This window comes from Pan paniscus, chromosome 8 (assembly GCF_029289425.2).
Source record: "Pan paniscus chromosome 8, NHGRI_mPanPan1-v2.0_pri, whole genome shotgun sequence".
Lineage (NCBI taxonomy): Eukaryota > Metazoa > Chordata > Mammalia > Primates > Hominidae > Pan > Pan paniscus.
The window spans coordinates 32,887,041-32,904,507 of NC_073257.2; the positions used below are offsets into that span (position 1 = coordinate 32,887,041).

Here is a 17,467-nt window from a genome sequence, read left to right on the forward strand (position 1 = left end):
ACTAATCTTTTACTTTTAATTTCTGTCCACCACCCTGCACCCTATCCTTCCTTTTCTGAACTGCATTGTGGTCTTCTTTGAAGATGTTCCAGTGGATTTGATCGTCATCGGCAGGACTGGGTGGACAGTGGATGCCCTGAAGAGGTACACATGCTTTATTGTGACAGAATCCTGGGACCAAGCTGTCATATATATGTGTTTTAACTGTTAATAATTTTTATTCAAAATTTATGCCCTAAAACTTAATGAAAGGAGAAGAATCCTTCTATAAGCCCAATGTCTGCAAATATTAGGGGTTCAATAACAGCTGGCTATTTTTGTTAAATTAGATAACATTTTCATTACATTGTAGCAACTTGCTACAACCCCTAATAGATGCAGACATGGGGCTTAACTATTTATATGTATTATCTCATTTCATTATCATATTCATTCTATGAAGAACAGTGCCTGCACTGTCACTACCCCCATATTACCAAGGAGAGAAAGGGGAGGAGTGAGGGGAGCTTGTGGGGAGGGGTGAAGTGTGGGTTCTTGGAGAGTCAGGTAAATGGCTAGGGAATAGTAGGGCCAGGATTGGAATCTGTATGAGCAAAGAGGAGTTCTCTTAAATGCTTGCTATTTTTCTAGGATGTACGAAACCATTGTTCCTCTTTGTAATTCAAACAGCAAGACCAGTGGTATTGTGGAGGGTGGAAGACTGCAGCAAACTGATGTGCTGTAATAAATGAGAAATTGTATAACATTAGTTGGCATAGAGAGATGGTATAATGTTAACTCTGAGGGAAACATGATAGAGACAAGGATGCAGTGAAGTCATGTAAGCAATTGGACACCAGAAACAATTTTAACCCGTTTAAAAGCTTTGCAGTGAATCGCATTTATACTATCATTTCAAGATCATATAAAGATATCTTATAAAGTTTATGAAGAAAAGCATTTACTTCTTCTCCCTTCATTAAGTTTTGGGGTATCAATTTTGAATTAAAACTGCTAACAATTACAAAAGTTTAGCAAAGCAAGCCATGCCGAAATGCTGTTTTAAAAACTATTTGTTCAATGGTTACTTAGAGACTTTTTTAAAATTCATTTTTGGGGGGCATGTTTCATAAAGATCTTGAGCAATACATTTTTAAAAACATTCTTGAACTTTAAATGCAGTATTGCCAGTGTAGCTATAACCAACCTTTTGGCATTTCATTTAGGGAATGACAGCAGTGTGGGCTCATCCATCTCACCTCACTTATCTAATAACGTAATTCCAAAGAGTATCTATTGACAAAGCCATAGTTGTGTTTTGAGACAATCATTTCTTTCATATAATCAGTTACCTCAGTATAAAATGTTGAAAATGAATATCTCCATATGTGTAAAGATTGAGAATGTAATTCAGATGTATATTTTTTCTCCCAAATTTGGTTTATCTTTTCATTTTCTCTATGATTTTATTTCACTAACATTAATTATCAATTTAATCTGTCAAATGTATGAATCTTTTATTTTTATGATGAGTTTTATATGCCTGTGCATCTTGTTTTGGAAGAATTTTCCTACCAAATTTCATCTAGGTATTATTTTTGTGTATTTTTTTCTGAATGTTTTAAAGCTTTGTCTTACACGTCAAAATCTATTCCATTTGGAATTGGTTTTTATGTATTATATAAGATAGAGATTCAGTATCGTGGGGTTTTTTTTCTTGATGGATAGCCAAATTTCAAGCACCATTTGTTAACTAATCCTTTCTTTTGGCAATATCTTGCAAAGTCACCTGTTTTATGTATATTTTCTGGGCTCTCCTCTTCTAAAGCTCTGTCAGTACTTAGATCAGTGTCCCACTGTACTAATTACTGTTGTTTTATAAGAAATCTTACTATATACAGGACAAATCTCCTTACTTTTTCTTCTTCACAAGTGTTTGGGTATTTTAGGGCTTTTGTCCTTCATATAAATATTAAACTCACCTTGTCGAGATCTGTAATCCATCAATCAATACATCTTTCTAACATTTTATTGGAAATACATTAAATTATGAATTATATCACATTTCCTAGTTACAGAGGCTTTTAAAATTTACATTTTTTACTATTGACTTCTAGACTAATTGAGTCATCATCAGAGAACATGTTATGATCTTTAAAGTTGATTGGAAATTTTTCATGAACAAGTACATGGGCATTTCGTACAAAGGGTCTATGTGTGTTCAAGAAAAATGTGTGTTTTCCTGTTGGTTGGGTGTCAAGCTTGATAAATGTACTCTTCAGCTATACTTCTCCACTCTCTTTATTTTCACCTTCTGACTTCTTTGAAAGCTTGACATTTTCATCTTTTCCTCATATTTTTAAACCTCTATTATATGTAATCTCTTTCCTTATTACTCTGTGCTGTATTTGGAGCAATTTCTTCAGATGTATTTACCGGTTTATTAATTCTCCCTTCATCTTGTTTAATATTCTATGTAATCTACTCACTGAAGTAGAAATTCCAACAAACATATTTTTCATATCTAAAATTAAATTTGACACTTATTACATCTGCCAAGTATTTTGTAGTTTCATGTGAACCGTTCATTTCTCAATTTTATCTTTTATGATTTTAAATATTCTGTGTGTGATTTTTGTATATTCCATATTGGATGATCCCATTATCTAAAGTTTTGGTGATCTAAATAGTGTGGTCATTGTTTTTGCTGAGTCTTTCTCAGACACCTATTTTTTTTTCTTTTTTAGTGTATATTTGTCTGATCCTATTCTAAGACCTAAATAGGTGATGTTTTCCACCAAAGAAGATTTGATGATGGGATCCTCAGGATTTTCAGGCTACCATAAGTCTCTGCCCTAATGTGAGGAGGAGAAGTTCAGATTTTTCTCCCCTGTCTACTACTGCTGCAAGGCTTGTTCTCTTTAGAGCGATATTGATTTTGGATTTTTTTCCTCAGGGCAAATTCTGCTTTTTTAACTTCCCTTAGTGTATACAGCTCCTACTGTCTTTATAGCACATAGCTTTTGCTTTGTTTTATTTTTTGAGTGGGGAGGGGAATAAACAATGGAAAGGCACCATTGGGATATTCTTTACCTCCTGCAAATCCTAAGGCTTTAAAATTCAAGTTTTATTCAGAATCTATTTGTTTTGTTATAGGAGGGCTATTTAGTTCCTTAGTCTGCCGTTACTGCCAAAAGCAATCTGAGCCTAGGATTTTTACCTTAAACATAGGGTGTTTACTGAACATTAGATCCTGTTTACGGAATACTAGGTCCTGTTCATTGACAATAGAAACACAAAGAGAGAATAATATATGGCAAGTTCCATTCTATACTCCTTGAGTTTGAGATGTGTGTGACATTCACATGCAGACACCTGGTCAATAGATGACTTTTTGGGCCTGAAATCCAAAAGAGGAATGTGGACTAGAAATATAGATTTATGAATAATCAACATAAAGATGTTCATTGCAGTCATGGGTGTAGAAGAGATTGCAAAAGATAATGCATAGAATGAAGTGACAGAGCAAGAATGATCCATAAGAACCACCCCAACACTTAAGGAATTGACATAAATAAAAGGAAATCGAGATGGAGTTGTGAGGGAGGTGTCAGAACATTGAGGAGAGGGTGTGTCACAGAAACCAAGACAGGGGAGTGGACATCTGCACCATAGGCTGATGAGGTGTCAGTAGGACACCATGGAAGATGTTGGATATTTAGCTAAGGAGATATTTAGAAACATTGGTACGAGAAATTTCAACTCAGTTGGATTAGGTAAGAGCAAGATTGTCATAAAAGGGAAAGCTGGGAGTCTGAGAAGACCAAGGCAGACTGATCTCTCTGGAAATATGACTGTGTATGAATGGAGGGAAAGCAGTATAATGTCAGGATGCATTGGGGAGAAGAGGGAGGCAGTCCCTCTTCTGGGACTGCCTCCCTTTGCAAACTGGAATTTGGGTTTGCAAAATAAGATTAGGCATGCTTGTGTACCTTTAAGTGTTGTTGATAAGAAGCCAGCAGAGAATTAGAGGTGGCAAATATTGTAGAGAAAGGACTATGATCACATAAGCAAATTCACAATACCTGTGAAGGTGGGCTGAGTTGAGCTAGGACATAGGTTGAAATAGGTTGAAAGAATGGCTATAAGGAAAGGTCCCCATTCATTATCACAGAAGGAAAGAATAGGTCAGCCCAGAGTCAAGTAAGTATGCTGATTCACTAAGAAATTTAAAGAAATCTTGCTGATCATGCCTATTTATCAAGGAAATGGAAGGTGAACCCAAGGAGTAAAACTGGGAGAATCATGATGGGATTGCAGTTTTAGGTAAAGTGGAGAGAGCTTGAAATTCATACTGAGCATAATGGGAGAGGTGATTAGCAAGACACAGCAATGCTGCCAAGTGGTATGCACGGCCCTGCTAAGGATGCAGATGTTTGTGGAGCCCCCATGGCGGGTCTGTGTGATTATTCTCCAGCTGTGCCTGGCTTTGGAGCAGGCAGGGAAAAGGCAGATCTTTTCTTTAAAGATGTTGTAGAAAAAAAAACTAAAAAAAATAAAAAATAAAAAAATAGAGCAAGATGCTTGAAGCTACTGAAATGAGTGGTTGAAGTAATGGGGGAAAAAGAAACTTAAAAACAAAATCATTTTCCTAGGCTTTCTAAGTAGTCAAAGAATAAGAAGAATTGGAGTTCACAGGTACAGGGATAGATGGAAAAAGGATAACTGAGCTTATGATTTCAGATCTAAAACATTTTCCACTACAGATATAGTCCAGGGTGTGGGGATGACAACTAAAGTGGTATCTGAAAGGAAATAATTAGATTAATGGGGCTCAGAGGTGCAGGAACTGGAATTTGGGGAATTAAATGAGACCCTGGTATGTTTAGACTTAAAGTGGAGAATAAACCTGTTTCATATCCTATTAATGAAAAGGAGGCTGTCTCAGGAAGTCTGCATTAACAAGGGGAAAGGCACCTAGTGCTCCACTAATGATGAGAGAAGTTTAAGAATGATATTTATTTAACAATAATTTTAAAATGTGGGATGAGAACCACTCATGTCCAGAATAGTTATTTTCTACTGAAGGCCCACCTGAGAGAGGGAGTCCACTGAGGCACAAAAGGTGGATAGAAACACCAACTTCTAAGCTATAAAAGTTTGGATGTTGGAGGTTGTTACCAGTGAAGGTTGTAGGATTTGTTTTCAGAAATTAAAAATAAAAAATTCAGTATGTCTCATTTCCTGATGTTTTCAATATAGCTCTGCTAGGAGGAAGATAGGCTGAGTGATTACATGAGTTCTGTTCAATCCATTGCTTATGTGGTTTTGAATATTTCATAAAGGAAAACAAAATTTTAGACATTCATTCAACTTGTGACAGATGATTTTTGAAACAATGAAGTAGTATGGGGAAGTTAGCAAATATTTCGGATTTAGCATTGTCAGTTTGATATGAAAGGAATGCACTTTTTCTCCACAAACCTGAGTATGTTTTAAACCTTATCTTTATGCACCTGTTTTTCTTCTAGTATAAATTTTCCCTTTTGACAGTGTGTCTTTTATAAATATACCAATGTAAAATTTAGGGCAAGGTAAACAGTAATATGAAAGCTTAACAGCAGTAAATGATGAAACCTAAATATCTAAAAAGGGAAATGCCTTGTTCCATCCATCTTTTTCTCTTTCCTATTTTATAAACTTCATAAATTAGCAAAATCATTAATATAGTCTTGTACAAAAGTAATTTATTCCTTGTCTTGATATGAGAGGCTTTTGTGCTTTACAGCCCAGCTTCTTTGATGTAAGTTCTAAAAATAGATTTGTGATCACTCCATTTGTTTTCCTTTTCTTTTCTCTTACTAGTCAAAAGAGAAGATGTGTGAGAATACAGAACCAGTGGAAACTTCTTCTCGAACCACCACAACCGTAGGAGCGACAACCACCCAGTTCAGGGTCCTAACTACCACCAGAAGAGCAGTGACTTCTCAGTTTCCCACCAGCCTCCCTACAGAAGGTACCCAAGAGATAGTTTGCTTTTTTTTTTTTTTTTTTCCCCTGAAGGAAGGAAAAATCACTGTGTTGACATGTACTGGAATAGCTCCTACTCTCTAGGTCTCTCTAAAGTTATTCTTTGGCAAACTGGATTTCTAAGGGATTTCCAAAGGGGAAAAAGACAAAATTATTATGAACTAAAAGTAAATGCTGGGATTCTTTTAATGCACTGTGCCTTTTTTTAAGACATAGCTTTTACCATTGATTCTGGCTTCTTGTCCTCTCCTTCCTAGAAAAGAAATACAGATTTCTTCCTATGTGGCTAAATTTTGTACTAAGCAAATCCAACTTCACAATCACAGGTTAGAAAGGCAAAATGCATATAAAATGTCCGTTGATTCTGGATTCTGAACAATAAATAATTCTATTAATATATAATTCTAATGTTTTCCAGAATGCAGTCAATAAAATATATTGGTCTATAACCTATACAGAAACACTGTATGTGTCATAGAAATTGTCCTTGAAAACAACTATTTCCTCTTCTAAGGAAGGCAGAAATACTAGAGAGTGTTAATGCTTGGGCACAGCTCAGGAGGAAGAAAGTGTATTACCCAACATAAGATAATTTTCTATTCTGAATGATACCACCAGGAGGGAGAGGGCAGAAACATAAGACTGGCCACGAATCAGGTTTGAGGGGGATAAATGGGTCTTACTTGTTTATTGTTATAAGCCTCACTTTCTTTGGCTTGAATAAAAAATTAAATTAAATATGGAACTTTTAATTGGAATTTAATTTGATATTATAAGGTGAACTGGAATAAAGTGGGGTGGAAAGCAGCTGCTAAGTGCATTTTACTGCTTTTAAAAGCAACATTATCTTTTAATCCATATTATTTTGGATTATTATATTAAAGTCCACGAAAATATTCCTATAATTTAAACCCTACCTTTTAGAGTGAAATATAACCAGTAAAATAAAAAAGCATATCCTACATTTTGTTCAGTCAGGATAAGATCTCTTTATATAGAATTTTGGTCATCTTTTCTAGCAATGGGTAAACATTTAACTTTTGGAGTTAAATTTGTAAATATTGACAAATCTTAACTATCACAATTAATTTGGCTTTTCCTTGATCTTGATTTTTTAAAATGAATAAATAAGGTCATAACTATAGGTTCTAATTACAATAAGTGATTTTAGAGAATTAAAAATAGCTGTATTTTAACTTTTAATTATTACTGCTTACTTTTCTTGTAGAACTTAAGGATCATTCAAGATGTTACCAAAATCTTGACATTACAATCTCTGTAGGAAATTTTAGAACTACATCATGTAAAGCAAGGACTTGCTCTCATTGCACTAGAAATTACCACAATAAATTATCAAAATCTAGTCATGTTCCGACCAAGGCAGTTAGTAGACAATTACTAGTCATAAGATTTATGCTCCTTTGAAATCAATCCTTTTCTGTTATAGTAACTTTGAATTTCTCTTCCAGATGATACCAAGATAGCACTACATCTAAAAGATAATGGAGGTAGGAATTGATACTTTTCTTTCATAAACATCTTTTAAATATGAATTCATTTCATTTATTTTAATATGAGAAAGGCAATACGGGCTTCTAGATAAAAGGCGAGGTTGTGTTTTATTCTCCGTTGGGATTTAACATGGGAAGGAGTCAGTGGGTTGGCTTGAAAGTGAAATGAAATCCTCACCCTTGTGTTTGTGTATAAAACTGTGACACCAATTCCCAATGATAAAGTGGAAAATTCAACCACACATCTTGCTATTCTTTGTTGGTCTAGTCTTTGTTGTATTATAGTGGTGTGTAGTTATCTACACAGCTACAGGTATTGGGTTTAATTGTGTTTCACTAAATTGTCTCCTTGGTCAGCACCTTCTATGCATAAAATTAGAAATACAGCAAGTATGAAAATATATTGTCCTAGGTCTTTTTATCAGCTCTATGAAGCAAAGAACAAAACTTAGATATCTGAAAGAATATCTTGTTGGTAACATACTTAAAGGTTTTCCAAGACAATTTAGAAATATCTATAATGGTACTGGAAAATTTGAGGGAAAAAAGTTTTACTGAAACAATATTGTGACGATATTGGCTATGTTTTTAGAAATAGATCTTTTTCCTTTTAAACTATGTTGGCTCATGTATGCTGGGTCTTAATAAAAGAGATTTTCATTAGTAATTGTTTATTCAGCTCAGGGAAAGGGTGTCCTCTTCTTGGCAGCATCTTTATGTAAATGTGAGCACATTGTGACTTTGATCTAGGCATGGTTTTGCCTTTAAAGCCCTAGATGATTTCTTGAGTAAGTCAAAATCCAATATATACATGTTAAGCATATTTTTCTCTATAATGGTAGAGAATAGTTTCAAAACCCCTCAGTTCAGGTTAAGTAGCTAGTACTTCCATGCCTTTTTAGGACATTGTTTATATCTATATATGTCTTTAGAATTTATATCAATCCATCTGAAAGAGAGAACAGTTAGCCTGTTCATAAATACCATTATATCAATTTCCCATTGTCTTGCATCATTTTGTCGTGTTTTATTTCATTCATTTCTTATTCATCATTGTATTAATGCAGTAAGTGAATAGTTTTAGAAATGATCATCTGCAAAATATATACTAGCTAGAAATATATTAAAATCTTAGGGCATAAAGGGACTTTAGCAATCCTTCAATTAAGAATTTCCCAGAGGAGGATGTTAGTAGCATATGGACATAAGCCCTATGTTGGGGTTACCTCATTTTGAGGGAAGAGACGGGGTATAAAGTTAATGGAATGGGGGAAGAGTCCCCAAGAGACTTCTCTTTTACTTGTTACCTTTAAATTTTAATATGGGTGGTCATTATATGTATATTTGTTAGATTTTTTTCTATGCTTTCTCTCTCCTTCCTTTCTTTCCTTCCTTCCCTTCCTTTCCTTCTTTCTTTATTTTGTTTATCTAAAATATTCTATCCTGCTAATAGGAAAAAACAAACAAAGGATTCTTGTGATCGAATAAGTGTGAGAGACTCTGGAAAAAAAAGTTAAAGAAATTTCCCTGCTGGAAAACTGATCATTCATTCATTCATTGATTTCTGCTCAATGCTTGCTAATTGCCAAGCATTGTTGCTGGCTTGGGGCTACAGAAATGAACAAGGCTTAGACAAATCTCTGCTTTGAGAGAACATGCATCCTGAGTAATCTTCAAGACGGTTATAAAGAATTCATACTGGCATGTCTCCACTGCTTGCTCTTAACACTTTTTTTTTTTTTTTTTTTTTTGAGACCGAGTTTCACTCGTTGTTGCCCAGGCTGGAGTGTAGTGGCACAATCTCAGCTCACTGCAACCTCTGTCTCCTGGGTTCAAGCGATTCTCCTGTCTCAACCTCCTGAGTAACTGGGATTACAGGCGCCCATCACTACGCCTGGCTAATTTTTGTATTTTTAATAGAGACGGGGTTTCATCGTGTTGGCCAAGGTCTTGAACTCCTGACCTCAGGTGATCCACCCGTCTCTACCTCCCAAAGTGCTGGGATTACAAGCGTGAGCCACCACGCACGGCCAACACTTTTTTTATGAGTAGTATGTCATGCACTTAATGTTTTATGGAATATACTTTGATAAAGAGTTTTCTAGAACATTACCATTTATCGCAATGAAAATACTTAGTTTTGTTTGAGCCATCAAAGAATCATAAAACTTCGAAGATTTTCTTAAAGCAGTGCCTTATGATGCTAAGAAATTGTTAAGTAAATCCTACGATTTAAGCATAGGATTTTTGGTATACTAGAGAGTCAACTGTTGGATTCTCAGATGATATTTACATAATTGATATGCAGCAGGCATTCATGAGAATTCCAAAATATCGCAATTAGACTTCAGACTCTTTTTATATCTATGGTTGTTAACAAAGCACTTTTCCTGAAAACATTCAAGCGCAGTTAGAACAGACCAGCCTGACTAGTATTAAGATAAACGGTTCTTCAAAAGGGTACTTAAGGGAAATCACACACTGCTTTTTATAGCATCCTGACTAAGTAAGTGTGCTATTGTTTTTTATTTTATGGAATGTGGAGATGCAGGAAGGATTACCAATTTAAATCTAACTTCATTATTTAATTAAGCATATTGAAAACATTTCAGAATCGTCCTTTCACTCCAATTTAATAAACATTTCTGCAAGATTGAGGTAATAATGAATAAGTGTGCCTAATTTAATATTTTCTAACATTTACTGAGGTTAATTTTTAAAAACATGCAAGCTAACAAATTTTTGTAAATTTATTTGTATTGTTGCAAAGAATTTTAACACATTTGATTTCTTGATTTAATTTATTTAATTGGACCGCTGTTTTTTAAAATAAGTTTTAATATGTATATTTGAGGTTTACAACATGAATTTATGGGACTACATATAGAAAATACCATTGTTACAATAATAAAGCAGATTGACAGGTCTGTCATCTCACATAGTTACTTTTTGGTGACTAACTGGCTGTTCTTAAAAGCATTTTTATTTAGGGGCCTGTACTTTTCTGGAAAAAGGGTGACATTTTTCAAAGTAGTCAGTAAGTAGCTAGAAACAAATGACTGCCTTTCCCTACATTGTCTTTCTTAGTTATTGCATTACTTTCTCTCTGAGTGTTTCTGGGTCATTTCCATGGGTTAAAATAGTTGATTTTCTTAATGGGATCCACTGCTGACATGATTATACATTCAGTTTCCAGGAGATTTTTCTTTCATCTTTGATATGAAAGCATTAAATACTTCTGAGCAGCTGGATACCTAAGTCACACAACAGGGTTTCTCATTGAGAGGACCCAGACTGAGTTACAATCTGCTAAGTCACTCTTGATGAATCTTCAATTGTGCAGTGAGTTTCCTGATACGTTTATATTAGGTCCAGTTAGAGCCTCTTAAAGTTTCAGGATAGTTGTTTGATTGGAGAAGTTTTATTAGTCTTCAGGGTTGAGTGGAAATTCTAATCTCTCTAAATAATTTGGAAAAAGGAACATGAAAAAATTGAAACAAAAGAGAAAGATACCTAATAAATTCAGGTCTCTTTAGTAAGATAGAGCTTTGATTGACCATTGAAATGGCTGGTTCTAAAAACGCAGATGATCCATTGCAGAGCCAGGTGTGGTGGCATGGGCCTGTAGTCCCAGCTACTCAGGAGGCTGAGGCAGGAGGATTGTATGAGCCCAGGAGCTCAAGGCCAAACTGGGCAACATAGCAAGACCCTGTCCTTAAAAAAAAAAAATTAAATAAAAAAATTAAAAAGAAGATCTTATGTAAAGACATCATTTTATCTCCAACTCAAATATTTCCAGTTACGTGTGTAATATTAAGTTTAGAGTAATACATAGGTATAATCAGATAGTTTATCTGTCTCTTGTTTATGTGAAAAACAAGAGGAGGAAGAAGAGGAGAAGGGACAGGAAAGAGAAAGGAAGAAAAAGTGGCAGAAGAAGAGGAGAGAGGAAGAATGTTTATTGAATTGAATGGTTGCTGTGTCCCAGACACCATTCTAAATGCTACACCTTAATTAACTCTTTTACTTCACACAACATCCCTGACTTGGTCTATTATTATTTATTCTTTATAGACAAGGAAACAGAGGTACAAAAATGTTAAGTTATGTAGCTAGCACATGGCAGAGCTGGGATGTGAATCTATTTAGCCGTGATGCAAATTCCAAGTCTTTAACAACATCATGGTAGTCCTTCTCTTTCACAGAATTGAATTTTTTTTTTTTTTTTTTTTTTTGAGATTGAGTCTCGCACTGTCCCCCCGGCTGGAGTGCAGTGACGCGAACTTGGCTCACTGCAGGCTCTGCCTCCTGGGTTCAAGCGATTCTCCTGTCTCAGCCTCCCGAGTAGCTGGGACTACAGGTGTGTTCCACTACACCTGGCTTATTTTGTATTTTTAGTAGAGACAGGGTTTCCACCATGTTGGTCAGGCTGGTCTCAAACTCCTGACCTCAGGTGATCCACCTGCCTTGGCCTCCCAAAGTGCTGGGATTACAGGTGTAAGCCATCCTGCCCAGCCTAGATCTCTTACAATCAACCTTCCCATGGGAAATGCCACAATAAGCTATTTTACTTATACCTACTATAGTTCACCTTTTCTATAACAACTGATTATACTTAAAATATTTGAAAGTGAAATTTCCCTTTCTCATGTAATTGTGTATTCATTTCCATTTAATCCTTTCTGTGAAAATCACAATGCATTAATTCTCTTGTGTGTTTCAGTGTTGTCAGAATCCTTGTCATGTGATCTCTAAGTTACAGCCCTATGCTCTAGTTTATGTTCAAAATCTGATTTAAGATTCTTTAAGCCTTCTTGGTTTCTCTAGAAATGTGGATTTAATTCACCTGTAAGGGGTACCTAAAATCCTAGAATGCATTTTTTTTTTTTTTTTTTGAGATAGGGTCTCACTTTGTCCCCCAGGCTGGAGTGCAGTGGTGCAATCTTGGCTCACTGCAACCTCCACCTCTGGGTTCAAGTGATTCACCTGTCTCAGCCTCCCAAGTAGCTGGGATTACAGGCACATGCCACCATGCCTGGCTAATTTTTGTATTTTTAGTAGAAATGGGGTTTCGCCATGTTGGCCAGGCTGATCTCAAACTCTTGACCTCGGGTGATCCACCCATCTCGGCCTCCCAAAGTGCTGGGATTACAGGTGTGAGCCACTGCACCCGGCTGTATTTTTTAAATGTCTGTATTTCTTTGAGTAATGGTTATATGCATTTATAACATTTTCTTTTGGAAATGCATTTATATGCATTTATAACATTTCTTTTGGATTTTGAAATCCTAGAAGTAGCTGACTAGAAGAGTTACATTTTTAAAAAAATGACCTAGCTATATATTTTAGCAGGTACAACTATTAAATGTCTTCTTTGACATTTGATTAGGTTGCTTCCAAGTGGCATTCACTTCCTAATTAGAAATGTAAATGTCTTCAAAATGCAAACTGGATAAAGTTATACCCAGGGCTGAGAAGACATTTGCAAGTTGAATCAATGGCAGGATTTTTAATTGAAAACTAAAGTCTTCAACCAGATTCAACTCAGTCTAGCAAACTGAATTGTGCCACTCTGCTACACTGCAGATGTTAAAATTATTTCAAGCTCTGAAATTCTGATTTGATTTCATTATTCAAAATTGGTTAACTGAGATTTATCAAAATACCAAAAACTGCATTATCTCTTGGTTCATTTAAAGGTTCTTCTCTTTGATCGAGTTAAGGTTTGCTTAAAAAATATTTAAATATAAGTTCTTAATTGTTGATAATATTTAAAGTATCAGCACTCCAGGTGACAGCATTTTTATCATTTCTTCTTATTGCTGGGAATTTTATGAACCTGAACTCTGAAAGGCTGCATTTTTAAGTCAGAGGATGGTGTCCCCATCAAGGAGATACCAAAGTTGATATGTTAAGCAGTTTGAAGATCATGTTTAAGTTAATACAGAGGTACAAATCTACAAAGTGATTGATTTCTAAGAATTAAAACAGATACACTTTGAATGAAGTCCTATGGAATGGCTGGTCTAAATTCTATTTCTGTTGCGTTTAGCTTTCTATTTCTGAAGATATCATAAGACTTTTCATCCCAAGATAAAATTTTAGAACATTATTCTGCCTTTTTCCTGGAATACTTCTAAGGTTATATTTTTATTACCAAGTCTGTAGTGATAGATCAAGCGTCTAGTCATTTGTCATTCAGTCAAATTATTTTTTGACTTTCATACATAAATCATCAAAGCAACATATCTTCCTTTTTTTCTACTTTTCGTTGATTTTTTTTGTACACTTCTTTTGTGTAGATCATAGTCCTATGAGCAAAGGGAAACTGTTATTTCATTTTGACAGGCTATTGAATATCTATCACTTTCTGTTTTTAAAACTGTAAAACATCTTGACATTTAGTTTTATGTTTGGTTTGTTTGACTACTTTTCATGACAGCACTAACCCTATTCTAAGTATATATGTATCATCATACTGAAAAGTTCTTCTACTTTACAATGTTAATTTGAGATTTCCCTGGAATTTAGGATTTCTCTCCCAAACTTTTATCTAGAGTTGTGGTTCTTCACTTTTTCTGTACATTTAAATCCCCTGGTTCCAGTCTGAGATGTAATTGTTATTTTATTATTCCAACTTACAAAATTTCTACACTCAAACTATTCTCCATAACAATTAAATATTAGCCTCTAGGGCTGGAACCAGAGCACCAATTTTTTTTAATTCCCAGATTATTCCAATGTTAAGTTGATAATAAATGGTCTGATTCAATGCATAAATATTAAGAACCCTCAGAATCACTGTGGGTGGAGATTCTTGTTAAAATGCATATGCTGATATGGTAGTTCTGGGGTGAAGCCCAAACCTTTGCATTACATTTTTTACAAGCACTTTGATAATGCAGTTGCCACCAAGCCACAGACTACACTTGGAGTATCAAGAGTTGAATGGATATTTGACCAAAAGAAGAATAACGTATTTTACTCTGAAATTACCTATTGGTCCATTGGTCCTCACCTATACTTCCTGGCTCTCCTGAAACAGTATTTTAATTGGTGGCAACAAGAAATTATTTCTTTCTACATGCAGAAACTACATCTTACTCTGCCAGGGAAAGGAATCCAAAAGCATTATATCCATTATACCTCCTAACTCATGTTAATATAGTAAGTGAAAATGAGTCCATTTAAGCCAAGCTTGTCCAACCCTCAGCAGCTATTGTTGGTGTTAGTGTATTTTATGTGTGGTCCAACACAATTCTTTTTCCAGTGTGGCCCAGGGAGGCCAAAATATTGGACACCCCTGATTTAAGCTGTTGACAAATGTATTTGTTTTAGTAAAGGTAGTTAGTTACATTTTCTGTATTTTGTTGAACCATATGAAATTGCTGATTTTTACAAAACATTTTTGACCCAGAAAGGTTGCAATTTCATTGTTCAGCCTAATAGTTTTACAAATTGTTGTCCAGCATAGGAAAATAAAAGAAAAAGAAAAATCACATCAGGATATACTTTTTCCCCTGTAGGTTAATTTGTAGATAGAATGTGTAGTTAGAGTTTATGCTGCTGATAGAACACAGAACGAGATGATACAGCAGAGTGCCTCTTAGGAAATGCACACAGATGGCTTCCACAAAGTGGCTCTAAATGCACTTTCCATTTGCCATCAGCAAAATAATTGACCACCTCCCTTTGGTGGATCCCTACTTTCCTTTCAGTGTCCGCCTCCTGTCTCATTTTCTACCTGCCCTGTTCCTATCAGAAACCCGGACCAGGGAACCTTCTACTGGAGGAAAGAAGCTTCCATATGCCATTAGATTTTGGAATCTGAGATATATGAGGGGCCCCAGGAACAGGTTTTGTGTTACCCAATATTTCCAATGCCCCTTCTCGGTGTGTTCTACATGTGTAAAGTGATTATTCTTTTTTAAGCATGAAATGTCTAGTGATTATAGTAGATGGCCCTATACCACTAAAATATGTATGTCACTAAAACATCAATTAACTTTGATGCTGAATTGATTTGACTTGGTTTGATTTGCTCGGGAAACATTTCTTCAACTATTGTGTACCAGGCCCATCGTTAGGTGATGAAGATGCAAAGATCTACACGGTCTAATGCCTGTCCTAAAGAAGCAAGTGGCCTAAGGGGATGACATAGAGAAGTAAATTGATATTTAAGTATAGTGTGAAGAGTGCAAAGATAGAGTCAAGAAAAACTACAGAAGAACAGAGAAGAGGTATCTAAACAAAAATGAAATTACAAGAATAGGTGATACTTGATCCAAGTTTTGAAGTATGGGCAGGATTTCTGAGGAAAGGGAGAGAAGAAAAGAATTTCAGGAAAGGGATTGACATAGAAAGAGGTTCAGAAGCATGAAACATCAAGATCTGGTTGGATAACTCCAAAGAGCTGCCAGATTTGATTTTCCTGGGGTAAAGATATATACATAGTGCTTTAAGGCTGGTGAGGCTGAGAAGGTGGGCTTATTTCTCAACCTCACCAGCCATAAAGTATCAGAATAAGTGGAGTGTCAGCATTCATAGTCTTTTATGCCAGGCAATGGAGTTTGAACTTTAACCTAGAGATCTTGGGAACCGTTTGTGTCATTTTGATAAGGGAGTGTCAGGACATATTTTACATGTTTAGTAGTTGACCCTTGAAGTATTTCAGGGAACAGGAGGGACAGGAGTAAGACTGAGAGGCCAGAAAATCTAGTTAGTAGGTTATACTAGTAATCCATAGAAGCAATGGTCAGAGGCTAAAAAAAAGTAGTAGTTGACAATGGGAATAAAAAAAGAGAATGCACAAGAGAAGTATTTACTAATGAAGTAGAAGCTACATGAGCTAATATTTGATTGGATGTATGATTTACATCATAGGAAAGTGACGAAGGTGGTTCCCAGGACATGGGCGTAAGTTATCTGGGTGGACAGTGGTGCCATTGAATAGGAAATACAGGAAGAGAAAGGGGGTAAGCAGTGAATTTAATTTGAGCATGTTGATGTTGATATCTAAATGAAAATGTCAGTAGGCATTTTTCCATATAAGCCTGAAATTAACTTGAGAAATATAACCATAAGATACAAATTTAGGCATCAGCAGCATATAAATGACAGTTGAAGTTAAGGAGATGAATTAGGTATGGGAAGATAGTATAAAGATGAAAAGAGTGACTAGGCACGGTGGCTCACGCCTGTAATCCCAGCACTTTGGGAGGCTGAGCTGGGTGGATCACCTGAGCCCAGGAGCTTGAGACCAGCCTGGGCAACACAGGGAAACCCTGTCTCTACAAAAAAATACATAAATTAGCAAGACATGGTGGCACACACCTGTAGTCCTAACTACTGTGGAGGCTGAGGTGGGAGGATTGCTTGAGACTGGGAGGTCAAGGCTGCAGTGAGCCGTGATTGCACCACTGCACTCCAGCCTAGGTGAGAGTGAGTCTCCAAAAAAAAATTGAAAAATAAGAAAAAAGCCAGGAAGGCAGCAAGGAAGGAAGGAAGGAGGAAAGAAGGAAGGAAGGGCGGAAGGGAGGGAGGAAACAAGGAAGGAAAGAAGGAAGCAGGAAGGAAGGAAGGAAGGAAGGAAGGGAGGGAGGGAGGGCCAAAGACTAGAGAGGGAATACAGGATTTAAAGTCCTGTGAATAAAATCAAGAGTGTCATAGAGACAGCAAGAAAACAGAAAAAGTTTGGTATCACAGAAACCAAAAGAGAAGAAAATTTCAAGGAGGAAGTAGTGAACAGTGTCAATGTTGCAGACAAGTCAAGTTAAAAAAAACACACAGAGAAAGGTGACCATGAGAGTTGGTGGCATAAAGACATTTGTTGATCTTGACTGGATTGCATAACAATCCACCATTGTACAATCTCCAGGCAGAATGTGAGGATTCTGTGGACAACGAGGAAATTGGAGTCCACAAGGACAGACTGCTTTTTCAAGAAA

General features: G+C 35.9%; 1 protein-coding gene across 1 annotated transcript in view; it reads left to right on the plus strand.

Moving 5' to 3' along the window:
• The window catches only part of PLXDC2 (plexin domain containing 2), a 470,362-nt gene that overhangs the window by 398,253 nt on the left and 54,642 nt on the right, over nt 1-17,467 (plus strand). Inside the window, exons 10-12 of the mRNA XM_003806690.6 lie at nt 84-144; nt 5,845-5,995; nt 7,479-7,517. Coding sequence (XP_003806738.2) covers nt 84-144; nt 5,845-5,995; nt 7,479-7,517 — 251 coding nt within the window. The remainder of the gene's footprint in view (nt 1-83; nt 145-5,844; nt 5,996-7,478; nt 7,518-17,467) is intronic.